Genomic DNA, 14257 nt, shown 5'->3' with positions numbered 1-14257 from the left:
CAGAAAAACCAGTAACACAGCGCAACATTAAAACAAAAACCATATATATATAGTATAAGGAGAAAACAGAACTAGTTCCTTCCTCCTAAAATGCAGCAACCAACAGGGCTAGAGGAAAACCCCCTCATTCCTAACAAGTTCTTTAAATACTGTACATGTAGCTACATGACCAGAAAATAAAACCAATAGACAAAATTGTAATCCAGTTATTGTCCAATTGAAGAAAAACTCCAAAATTAAAGTAGAGGCTTTACAATTTTTGCAGTGGCTAGTAGATCATATGGCAAAAAGTATTATGTTGAAAATAATAAAAAAACTAGTATTAGCCATGGGCACGAAATTTTTCCAAATAATCCCATCACTCGGGTAATTAGGATGAACAAAATACTATATGGTAATCATTCAACAATCACTTTAGGGAAAATTCACGAGCATTGCGAAAAATCACGAGCATTGCGGAAAATCTTGTTTATTTGGCGATTAAACATTATGAGAACCGAGGGGGAGGGAGCAGATTGCCATGTTTAGGAACTTTCTCTTCCTTCCTTCGTTCGAGGTCCTATACTAGAGAAGCAATGTTAAGAATTAATTATTCATTTACTGGTAATTGTCAAAAGTGAGTTCTGAAGATATAAGCAATGTGACTTAGAGGTAATTACTCTATAGTAATTAAAAACTTGAATTTGTTTGTCAATACAGTATTACTTGACCTTCATTAGGTGATTCTATATCCAAGTGCTGACCCGAGACTTTGACTCGAATGTGTACATAACTATATATTGCTTGGCAACAATGTACAGGTGGACATAAATTTATACTACAATTATCTGCCTCTGATGAATTGGCTTTTTGTTTCTTTTATACAATGTACAGTGGATAATTTTATTTTTCATAATAGATTTATCATCTAGCCAAGTACTGTATTGTAATTTTTATGCCAGTAAAGTTATCAGATGCATGACATTTTTCTGACTTGCTGTGTAGCATGCTACAGTCCTCGCTAATAAAATTTTTTATTTTAATATTTTATGCATGAAGGTTTGTTTTGTTTATCTTAAGGTTATTAAGGAGTTAACTATATTTTAAAAAGGGTTTTTTTTTTGCTGTTAATTCTACAATTTTGTCGTAAGTTACGTTCTTACTATGATCTATATATAAATATAAGAAGTTGAAGTTTAAGTTTTGAAATGTGAAGAAAAAATGTTGTAAATGCTACTGGAGATGCTGCAGGTCAAGGTGTGATAGAGTTGTGCTTCAAGGACAGATTTGAAATAAGCATTCATCCCTTTGTTTACTTGCAGATACCAAAGTAGTAATTCTTCCAGCCGCAGGTGAGGCTAGTTCTCCAAATCGCTGTCATTTTCTTGTCTCTCACTTTCTTCCTTTACAGCATTTTAAGAAATTTTGTTTGCCTTCTATACAAAATGTAAGCTGGTGGCTTAAGCTTATCCTGATTGTCATAAAGATTTCAATAGAAATGGCTGTTAAAGGTTTGTACCAGTTAGTTCCTGATTTGAGATGCTATTAAACATAGATAGCTTATCCATACTTGCAAACTGAACTGTACAAAGCATGACACCACAGTTTTGATAAATATCCTTGCGGAAAAAAATCACTGCTAGATGAACTTGTAAGGAAAATAACATATAACATGCATCAGCTGTAAATGATTAGATGATTGCTAAAGAGAAGCCATTTGAAGGGGGAAAATTCAGTTTGTTATACTGTATATCTGGAAAGTTGAAAGAGGATACGCATACGATGACATATTTATAGATGGCTGTCATTGACTTAACCCTTTTACCCCCAATGGACGTACTGGTACGTTAAACAAAACTCATCCCTTTACCCCCATGGACGTACGGTTAATTCCTTGCAAAAAACTGCTATTTACATTTTTTTTTGCATATTTTTGATAACATTATGAGGAACTTCAGGCATTTTTCAAAGTAATGAGACCACCTGACCTCTCTATGACGAAAATTAAGGCTGCTAGCGCAATTTAAAAAAAAATATATTGCAAAACGTGCTTGAAAAAGAAAACTACTGGGGGTTAAAGGTTGGAAAGTTACAAATAGCGTTGGGAGTAAAAGGGTTAACAACTTTTATCATTAGGAATTGTGTAATTATATTTAGATATAATTGAGTACTTTTCTTGATCTTTTTATAGATCATGTTTTAGTAGCATTATTCAATATTACCTGTTCCTGTGAGATCACAAAAAAATTAACATGATAATATAAGGTGTTGAAGAATAAGATGAAGATGACAAGCTTTTATTGCCTGTGTATAAAGAGGAAATAGTTTAATTAATATAAATTTTTTTGGTTGAAAATGGGAATAGAGCAATCTTTCAAAGGCTTAAATTATATAGTATATATTCATTTTGAAAAATGTATCGCTGGTACACCGTTGTGGATTTTTTCCTCCATTGATCATTCAAGTAATTGTTAAATGTTCAAACTCTGATCTTGTGAAACATGTATACACATCAAAATGTGTAATCTTAATAAACTATTCCTGCTCTATGAATAATAGACTATAAAATATAGGACTGTCCTCTTTTAGTGTTAGATTTACTGTTATAAAGTTAATAGTTCTGTACTTATCTAGTCATAAAGTCCACATGCCGGTGGTAAGCATGCACTGAAATGTTGGAAATCTTTTCAATGCATGTATTGTAATTAGATTACTTTAAAGCAAATTATTAGGATATGATTAAGTCTTATTAAATGGCTGTACAGTAGTAGCAAAGTTATCGTAACAATACATACATACATATACCAAAGGCACTTCCCCCAATTTTGGGGGGTAGCCGACATCAACAAGAAACAAAACAAAAAAGCCTAACCAGGGACTCAACCGAGTTCAGCTGGTAATGCTAGGGTGCCACAGCCCAACCTCCCACATTTCCACCACAGATGAAGCTTCATACTGCTGAGTCCCCTACTGCTGCTACCTCCGCGGTCATCTAAGGCACCGGAGGAAGCAGCAGGGCCTACTGGAACTGCTTCACAATCGCTTGCCATTCATTCCTATTTCTAGCACGCTCTCTTGCCTCTCTCACATCTATCCTCCTATCACCCAGAGCTTTCTTCACACCATCCATCCACCCAAACCTTGGCCTTCCTCTTGTACTTCTCCCATCAACTCTTGCATTCATCACCTTCTTTAGCAGACAACCATTTTCCATTCTCTCAACATGGCCAAACCACCTCAACACATTCATATCCACTCTAGCCGCTAACTCATTTCTTACACCCGTTCTCACCCTCACCACTTCGTTCCTAACCCTATCTACTCGAGATACACCAGCCATACTCCTCAGACACTTCATCTCAAACACATTCAATTTCTGTCTCTCCATCACTTTCATTCCCCACAACTCCGATCCATACATCACAGTTGGTACAATCACTTTCTCATATAGAACTCTCTACATTCATGCCCAACCCTCTATTTTTTACTACTCCCTTAACTGCCCCCAACACTTTGCAACCTTCATTGACTCTCTGACGTACATCTGCTTCCACTCCACCATTTGCTGCAACAACAGACCCCAAGTACTTAAACTGATCCACCTCCTCAAGTAACTCTCCATTCAACATGACATTCAACCTTGCACCACCTTCCCTTCTCGTACATATCATAACCTTACTCTTACCCACATTAACTCTCAACTTCCTTCTCTCACACACCCTTCCAAATTCTGTCACTAGTCGGTTAAGCTTCTCTTCTGTGTCTGCTACCAGTACAGTATCATCCGCAAACAACAACTGATTTACCTCCCATTCATGATCATTCTCGCCTACCAGTTTTAATCCTCGTCCAAGCACTCGAGCATTCACCTCTCTCACCATTCCATCAACATACAAGTTAAACAACCACGGCGACATCACACATCCCTGTCTCAGCCCCACTCTCACCGGAAACCAATCGCTCACTTCATTTCCTATTCTAACACATGCTTTACTACCTTTGTAGAAACTTTTCACTGCTTGCAACAACCTTCCACGAACTCCATATAACCTCATCACATTCCACATTGCTTCCCTATCAACTCTATCATATGCTTTCTCCAGATCCATAAATGCAACATACACCTCCTTACCTTTTGCTAAATATTTCTCGCATATCTGCCTAACTGTACAAATCTGATTCATACAACCCCTACCTCTTCTAAAACCACCCTGTACTTCCAAAATTGCATTCTCTGTTTTATCCTTAATCCTATTAATCAGTACTCTACCATACACTTTTCCAACTACACTCAACAAACTAATACCTCTTGAATTACAACACTCATGCACATCTCCCTTACCCTTATATAGTGGTACAACACATGCACAGACCCAATCTACTGGTACCTTTGACAACACAAAACACACATTAAACAATCTCACCAACCATTCAAGTACAGTCACACCCCCTTCCTTCAACATCTCAGCTTTCACACCATCCATACCAGATGCTTTTCCTACTCTCGTTTCATCTAGTGCTCTCCTCACTTCCTCTATTGTAATCTCTCTCTCATTGTCATCTCCCATCACTGGCACTTCAACACCTAGAACAGCAATTATATCTGCCTCCCTATCATCCTCAACATTCAGCAAACTTTCAAAATATATCGTATCAATATCTTTGGAAAATCTAAAAATATTTGGATCGTGTGCCCTTTCAGTTTGTTTGAAATAATCTTTCTTGTATTTTAGAATTAGCTTTGAACTCTTAGAAATCTTTAATTTCCTACATTCTTTTGACAAGCTTTTGATGCTTAAGGTTTGTATTTAAAGTTCTATGTAAATATAAGGTTGACTTATAACTTTTTGAAACTTCAGGGAAAGGAAAGTATAAATGCCTTTCTAGTTAGTTTTTTCAACTTTTTTTATTCTCAACATCAGGGGTAATATATTTATATGACTGGTGCATGTTAGTGATTTTTATAGATCAATAATTATGAGGTGTTGTAATACTTTCCTTAAATGAAATTTTTCTGGTATAAATCTTTTTCTTCAGCTGAACCAATGGCTATCAAATTTGCAAATTGTATACAAGCAATTGGGTTATATAATGTTGATATCAGGAAAAGTTTTTTGTATGGCTTCTATTATATTTGTGTGGAGGCTTTACAAGATCCATAATATCTATGAATTCTGCCACCAGATGGATGTACGCAATTAACACACAATAGTACCTGGGTTATTTCTTGCACCGTGGATGTCATCACAGGAATTGCACAGTTGTTGGTTCCATGTACAATGAATTCCTAATTCCACAACTAACATACTCTATACCGCTAATGGGTCATTTATTAATTTTTTTTTTTTTCACTTTTTATATCCTAGAAATTGATGTATTTTTGTGTTAACATTAGATTCTTTGGCCTATTTTTTCAGTCTAGTTGATTACTTTTGTGGTACAACATAACAAACTTATGGCTTTTAGTTATGTGTGTTGTGTATAGTCTTGGTGAGTCTAGTAAAAAGATTTACAGCTTTCTTTTTACTAATAGTAAAGGTTTAACTTCATTACTTACAATTGTGAATTCAAAATACTAGATAAAACACCTAATACAGTAAAACCTCCTCCACAGCCAATACATTTCAAGATCCCCCGCTGCTGCGGAATTCTGTTGTTGGTCTACTAGATAAATATGTCTATTTTTGTACACTACGCTGTACAGAGCGTTACTTTAATGATATTGGATTATAATACACTATAGCACAGCACTACTATACAGTAGGTACTTTGTACAAAAGTAATACTTTTCTCTCTCTCTCTCTCTCTCTCTCTCTCTCTCTCTCTCTCTCTCTCTCTCTCTCTCTCTCTCTCTCTCTCTCTCTCTTTTTTTTTTTGCACGATGTTCTTAACAGTCAAGTAAAGAGGTTTCTTTCCAACTGATGCCGTGGTTGAGAGGTTGTAACATTGAGGTAGTGTTTGTTGGCAAAGATTTGACACTTATCCTCTGACTTTCCACGACTGTGTCTTGAGAATGTCTGGAAGTATTGTCTTCAATCAGAGTGCCTTGAACAGCAGCCTTCCTTTCTCAAGCAATGTTTGACTTCAGGAGCAAAGTATTTATTGAACCACTGCTTTAAGAGAATAACTGTGACCCTGGCCCTGGCTTTGTGTTTCTAAAAACCAGAAAGTGTATCTTTGTTTTTTATTTTTCAAGGTGAGCAGGTTCTTAAACCATTAAACAATGCCTGTCCATATATGACCTGCTACTACCACAAAAAGCTAAGGTTTGTTGATCCTTATGCATTGATCCTTGGTGCTTGTTTGTCCCTTTTGTTAACTTGTTAAGCGTCCCCCCCTGGACCAGGTTGCCGCTAACGTACCGTCACGCTTTTTTTGCCCAGAGCGGTCATTTCACTAATGATAATTTTTCAAAGTTAATATAATTTCTTTGTGCTTATAATTCGTATTTATACTTAAAAGTAAGGATATTAATTAAATGGTTGAGTAAAAAAAAACAATACTACTATTGTTTCATTTCAAATGGCTACATAATACTGAATATCCTAATGGGTTCTTTGTATCTTCAATCGTAAATCTTGCGCCTGGATAAGAAACAAAAGCAAAGGGATAAGTCTCTCTCTCTCTCTCTCTCTCTCTCTCTCTCTCATCATATCGTTTCCTGTCTGGTTTTCAAATATGTCCGTTATACATTTGTACATTATTTATTCACTTTATTCTCTCTCTCTCTCTCTCTCTCTCTCTCTCTCTCGGTGTTTCATTTCCTATATTGTTTTGTGAAATCTCGTTGTCCAGTCATTCGGTAATGAGAAGTCATTTTCGCTTTCGGCATCGAAAGAAAACTTTGTTTCTTCAATATACTCATCACTGGAGGATTCAGAACTAGTCCTCTCATTATCAAACAGGTTATCATTACCAAATTCCTCAACAAAAATATCATTTATTTCATCTAAAGAAATAATCTTCCTCTTTAGACTGTTCATTACAAAAGGAACAACAAACAACCACTTCCGCATGAACGTCCAAATCGCACTGATAGAAACCAGTTTTCTAAAATCAAGCTACCTTCAGAAAAATAGTTGCCAGACATCATATAAGTTTCTACTTACAGCCCCCATATGCTGAGTGTTGCCAAGAGGTGATCCTATATTTACTATACGAGTAAACGTAATATCACGGGACTGACAGCTTGAAAAAGACAATTAAAGTCATGAACGGAATATGCAGTTGAAGGCGGTACCGAGTAGATCATGGTGAACGGTTTATCACGTGGGTGACACTTAACAGGTTAATGTATGTCCTACTAGGCATTACTTAAGTTGAATCAGTGATTGACTAATCAGTGATTGGGGAGGTTTTACTGTATTTTCTTTGATTGTCTTGATACATCATAGAAAAGGCTATTCTTCAAAGTAGTTTTATGCACTTGTTGATAATTCTGCTATAAACATTCTATAAAATAGCTGGTTATCTGCAGGTTGAAAGAATTTGTTTTGAATTTTTATACAAGTTGAAGGTATGTGAATTGATGATTTTGTATTAGAAGAAATTGGTTGCCTATTTCAAATGAAATTGGATCTTTAATATAAGGACTGTCAAGTGCACTCCAGTAGCATTTCAGATTTTTTTTCTTGCCAAAATTCAACAAATGTAATTTGTAATTTAGGTTCCAAAGCAAATCATAGGAAAGTATTTTAGGTTCCAAACAAATTAATGAGAAGTATTTTAGGTTTTTAACAAATCATGAAGTCTTTTAGTGAATTTATGAATTGTCAATGCCGACATTTTTTTTTTTCACGGGGTCATGCTATATGTACGTTTTAAGGGTTAAGATAATTTATACAGTAATTGCTTACGGTATATATGCAAACAAGTTATCATAAGGAGATTTAAAAGATGAGAAAATCATTAATGTTAACAAGTCTCAAACTGAAAAGTCAATCTGCAATTTGTAAGAAGTTTTCTTTACTTTAAAGATAAGTATGTCTAATTTGCTTCCTCTAGTATCACAAAAAACCACCGCTTTTATTTGAATGGAGGTTTTTTTTATTATAGTTTGACAGTTCTTGCCACTATGATGTCAATTTGTCTGTCAGCCTATAGATCTTTGGAAAGGACAACTGCCACTCCTTCCCTTGAGGGATGCAGGTTCTAGTAGTTAATCCCTGATTTAATGATGGGGTCTTAAAGGGTAAACACTCTAGGTACGGGTACTGTTATGGATCCAGTGTTGATTTTGGTAATCATAGCCTTGGCTAATTCACACTAAAGAGATAGTCTGATCTGTTTAGGCTTTCAAGTGAGATATTTAGTGTTATGGCTTCCGTAGGAAAGTGTAAGGTTGTAGAAAGGCAGTTCTTATTACCATTTCATTGATAGGTGTGCATAAAATAAACGATTCAAATGAAGATTACAAAGTTTAAAAATATGTTGCCAAAAATACATTATTCAGATACAGTATAGTAATTTCAACATTGCTTACTCTAGAAAAATTAGTTGCGTTCATAAAGTCATAATGACATGATTTGTTTTATCGAATGGTATACAACAAACGATGGTTTATTAGGGTCTCACTGCATGATAGCCTGACAAACAAATAAATTCATAGAAATGCTTGGTTGGTAATCATTACTTGAATGATAGAGTCGGGACAAGGTAAAGACAAGTGGTAAAGTAAAGATGAGGGGGATGAAGGGCAAAGGACTTGATTGTAACCTGTTAGGGGTAGAAAGTATAGGTATAGGCAAAGGACTAGATGGTATGATGAAGTGAAGGGAGATTTTGTCTAGTGAGCTAATACCAGACACTTTAAAAACAATCCATTGGTTTAGGGATAGTAGTGGAGATGAATTTGAATGGTGTACCTGTGCAGTACTTACACACTAGATTTTTTCATTTATGGATATTATTTTTTCCTTATTAATATGAATATTCCAATATTGGTATTCATTGAGATATCCTTTTTTTCCATTAGTCTGGTGCGCAGATACGTTGGTGCTGTGAGAAAAGTTTGGGAGTGAATTCATCATTATGTAAGAGAACAATACTATAATGGGGTAGTTACTATAATGTTGAACATTTCAAATGCATTTGAGCCACACTAAGTAAGCAATGATTGAAAGGGAAGAAAGAAAGATATTGATTGCTAATATGAAATATAAGGGGTCAACAAGACTTTCATAATTAATTGGTCTTAGTATAGAGAACAATGACCTATTGTTAGTATGTAGGTCTGTACTTTTCTATGCTGGGCAAATTTGAATACTAAAAGAAAGCCAAGGAGATTTAGAAAAGATTAACTTGTCTACAGAATGCTGGGATTATTAGCCAGTTAATGGATGGAAGAAGTGGCAGAGGGTTATAGTGTTTATCAGTGGAAAAATAGGCTTAGATATCTTAAGATTGAGATACTGTAGTTTAAACATACGAGAAGGAAATGGTCACTGTTAGGCAGAAGAGATATAGTTATAGAAGCAGTAGGACAAGGATGAATAGGAAAACTGAGGAAATCATGGAAAAAGGGGGCAGACCTAGACCTAATGGGACTCAAAATTTTCCATGACATTGGAGTGTGACAATATATTGGACATCGTGACGTTAATATTTGATGAAGATCATTTTCTCTTCTATTTTAATTTTTTTTTTTTTTCAAAAGTAGCAGATGTAAGGAACATACAAGTTAGTGTTTTTTTTTTTATGAATCTCTAGAAATGGTATGAACTAATTAGATCTGATTAATAATAACCAAATATCTAAAAGTCCAAAATGAGGCAAGTTGTTGTGACAAAAAATTAAGTACATTTGATGATTTTGATTTGTTAGTACAGTACAGAAAGCAGTTGAATCCTCAGATATTTTTCCCAAAATATCTGTCTAATTATATGGGAAATTCAGTTCAGTATTTAAGAAAATAGCTGGAATTTCAGATTTTTTAAAATATAAATGCCATGTAAATTTTAGTAACTTATAAGTGCTTTCCCTGATGAGTATCCAAAATTATATACAGAACTGACGTTTGCAGTGCAAAGTTTCTACCCGAATGCCAAAATTTAACCAAATAACTAAACCTACCACGTGACTTGCAAGCAAATGTATTATAATTTTGAGGTTACATTATTTTTTCTCTAAATTAACTTAAATTCTTTTTAGAAATGCCAAGAAATGCAGCTTTTTACTTCTCTAAATCAGATGTGATGCATTAAGGGGAAATAGCAACAGGGAGAACTTTTATAAGGTTAACCAAATTCTGATGTGTCTAAGCCTGAATATTTTTATTTTATTGAAAGAAGTTTTCATTTATATATTTTGTTTTGAAATGTCCAAATTGTAGAACCAAACTTTTTAGGGGTGGTATTTTTGTGATTTTATATAATTATCATTATTTTTAATATTGATAATTGAAAAAAAATGAAAAGGATAGTAAAAAATTTGATATAAGTTTAAAAATTTGATACTGTAAAATCAAACAACCCGGTACCTGGAATTTTTCAGGATGGGCCAGTGATTGAATGGTGATCATGGAGAAAAAGAAATGCCTTTTTATAACTTGCCTCATTCCCACAAAGATTAATTCACTAAAACCTTTTGGTAGCACCTTAATGGCTTTCTCATCACCGTGTCAGATTTGTCTTAGAGATGGAATGAGTATTTGAATTGAATTTGTTTTAACTTCTGAGCAATATTTTTATATGGAATTGTATTATGCCAGCCCATTGATCATATGTAACCCATATGGTCTGCATTGTTCTAAAGCTTGATATACAAGGAAAGTATTCTCATGACACTTGTACAATAATGCAAGCTCTTAACAGATATAAATTTTTAGTAGAAAGTTTGTGAGGGTGTTGAACTCGTTTGTTTTTGGGACAGTACTTCAATATGTATGAAAACATTTTTGTCCCTCATGTGGTTTACTTGATCCTAAGGCAACAGTTTAGTTATCGAAAGAAGAAGAGCACTTTGTCAGTGCTTATGCCTTCTAGACCCTCATCCTTTTATTCACCAACCACCTTGTATTGTCTGCCTGTTCAGTTGGCAACACTAGAAGGATAACCTGGTTTGTTTTATTTTAGAAAGATTAATTGCTTTTCAATTTCCAATCCTACTCAAGATATTGATCGTTTTTGCTTTTTCGCTGCCCCTTTTTTAGTAAGTCCAAAGAATTGTAAAAGTATCAATATTGTACATAATGTCTTTATAGTCTCACCTTAAAGGAATTTTAGGAGTCCATTCTTTGAAGGGAATTTTCACTGTACTGTGTGTAAATACTTTTTAAGAGAATAGTCATTACTGTTGTACCAAGTAGAGGATTGAACAGCTAGCAATTGACAGCAGAAATGGAAAGTGGAGGAGGCATAATTTTTTTTTTCAAGGGTAAGGCCAACCATATGCAGGAAGAGAACACGGTTCTAGTTGTCCAGTTGCCCTTTTGTCCTTTGTTACTCATTCACTGCAAGCATATTGGGACTTATTTAAGACATGTTCTCCTTCACTAACTAGAGCAAGTCAATTTTTGGGCCTCTAAAAAAGTAAGATGGTCATGTTCAATATATTTGAGATTGTGGATACCATGAATTCAGCCTACAATTGACAGTGACAGCAGTAATGATGGCAGTTGCCCAAAGCTGGGTATTCCATGGTATTGATGACTTCAATGATAGGGGTGCACCCTTTATACACGATAATGCAACCCTTAACAATGAAGACTTGAGAGTAACATGTAATCTGCCGATCCCATCAAAGTTAGTATCATACTCCAGAATTTTATCAGGTGTTAGAAAATCAGAAGATTTGGAGAAGTGGCCCTGATCAATGCAGCGTTCACTAACCACGGGTGGAACAATTTAAGGTATGGTCTTCCAAAGGGAAGCAGCCAGCACAGGAGCACCATCATAGACTCTAGTTTATTAGTTCTGAAAATGTATTATTTGACTAAAGTCAAATGTGCCTTTGATGCTCTAGACATGGGTCCACACTGTACTTGGGTACATGTGCTAATGACAGCGAAGTGAAACAAACACATGGATGGGGCACTGGCTATTAGTTTGCTGTCAGATAGATTCACAAGCAACTAAAAGATGAGGTACATGTGACCTCAAGCAGATAGAGTATTACTGCACATATGATCAGGTATTTGGAATGCTTATCAAGCATTAATAAGTTGTGGGTAGCTGTACATCAAGTAGTAGACAGCTGAATGGCTATGTCAATCTGTGAGGATTGCAGAAAATATGGTTTTTTCTTAATCAGGCTGTACCGCATGAAAATCATGACATTCCATGGCAAGGTGAACATGTAGCTGTCATGGCCTAAACATGACTGGTACTCTGGTAAGGCAGTTATTTTACAAAGCCTGTTATCATGGAAATTAATCTGCCTTGGATGGTAGAGAAACCTGTCTCTTAAGATAGCAAAATGTGTAGAGCTTGCAACCATATTGCAAGTCGGGACATTTGCCAAGACCACTATCCTTGCTTGGTGTTTTGCGAGCGGTCATTTGTACTCAAAATACTTGCCAAGGTACAGATAGAGTAAGCAGAGATTCAAAATATAAGACCCATGGTCAGCCATTATTGTAGGATTGCTTTTCTGTACCAAACTTGTTACCAGATTACATCAATGTCCTAGAGATAGGAGCTCTTGAATTGTTGAGAGCAAACTCCTGAATAGTAAAACCATTAAAGTTACTGAATCTTTTGCATCTTTAACTGTCCCTGAAAGCACAGGAAACAGTGCGTATTTCCACCATCACAGGAAACAGGCAAGAACAGTCGGCAATGCAGTGGCTAACCTGCAAGTGGCAAAATCTTTTGGAGAAGGATATAAGCATATATTGTATATAAGGCTGGCATGTAGAGCTTTGGTAAATATGCGAGAGTAGCTATTTTATAGAAGAAATAAATGTATGTCACAGCACTAGCAAGGCACAGCTAGATAAATGAATGGTTAAAATTTGCAAGATAAATTTCGGTACAAATCTCTTTTTATCTGAAAAGTGAACAGGAGTGAAAACAAGTTGTACTTCATAGTGACAAATTTGAAATAGATAGTGTACAGTAATTACAGAAACTAAACTTTATTTGCAGTAGTACAAATACTATGATATATAAAAATTCCCACAAAAAATCATACTTTGAAGAAACAAGAAATAACAAGTCTTGGCAATCGATAATACACAAGTTCTAAAGACCAAACAGAAAAAGCCAACTATATTACTCTGCTGTAACACAAAGCCAGTAAAGATAAGATTGTGATAACTACCCAGAAATTACTAAATTAGTAAAGTTTGAGTAGGATTAACTTTTTTTTTTAAAAAACAGGAAATTTAAAAGATGGCGAATATTATAATGTAATTCATTCAATCTACTTCATTACAATGCCATCAATTCTATGTAGTCCACATTACAGTCCATGACGTCAACAGGAATACTGGTCGTTTGCGTCAGACAAAAAAAGCAGGTAGTCTCACCAAACCTGTGATTTGAGTCCTTATGTAACTACTGTACTAATACTAACCCTTATGTAACTATTAACACTACCAAATATTTGTGACTGTAGACCTTTCAACAGTTCTGTCATTAATGTTCCGATTTTTTTCCTTTAGGATCGCATTCTATTACCTATTAATTTAATTTTCTATTAACACAATTTTTGTTCTTTGTGACATAAGTGGTTGCAGAAATGAATAAATGTGCAATCAGCCCATTAGCTCAAAATGGTGTTCACTCACTAGCAAGTTTCATAGTCAGGTGACTATATATAATCAATTACCTATTTTCTTAAAAGAAAGATTTTTTTTTTTGTGTTGCATCACTGTAACTATTAAAAAATCTTATGATGAATAAGATTTTTTAATAGTTGCAGTGAAGCAACACAAAAAAAAAAAAGAATCTTTCTTTTAAGAAAATAGGTAATTGATTATAGATAGTCACTGACTATGACACTTGCTAGTGAACACCATTTTCCGCAACCACTGATGTCATATGGAGCAAAAATTGTGTTAATAGAAAATTAAATTAATAGGTAATAGAATGCGATCCTAAAGGAAAAAAATCGGAAGATTAATGACAGAACTGTGGAAAGGTCTACAGTCATAAATGTTTGGTAGTGTTAGTAGTTACATAAGGACTCAGAGAGCACAGGTTTGGCGACACAAAATGTGAGTTAGTACTAGTAGTTACATAAGGAATCAGAGATCACTGGTTTGGTGAGACTACCTGCTTTTTTTTGTCTGACACAGACAATCAGTATTCCTGTTGATGTCATAGACTGTAATGTG

General features: G+C 34.9%; 1 protein-coding gene across 1 annotated transcript in view; it reads left to right on the top strand.

The window, feature by feature from the left end:
- The window catches only part of shi (dynamin-1 shibire), a 227030-nt gene that overhangs the window by 115465 nt on the left and 97308 nt on the right, over positions 1-14257 (top strand). The window contains exon 15 of the mRNA XM_068392510.1: positions 1302-1331. Coding sequence (XP_068248611.1) covers positions 1302-1331 — 30 coding nt within the window. The remainder of the gene's footprint in view (positions 1-1301; positions 1332-14257) is intronic.

This window comes from Palaemon carinicauda, chromosome 18, assembly GCF_036898095.1.
Source record: "Palaemon carinicauda isolate YSFRI2023 chromosome 18, ASM3689809v2, whole genome shotgun sequence".
NCBI lineage: Eukaryota > Metazoa > Arthropoda > Malacostraca > Decapoda > Palaemonidae > Palaemon > Palaemon carinicauda.
Note: the sequence above shows the minus strand (reverse complement) of the source record. Positions and strands in the feature narration are given on the sequence as shown.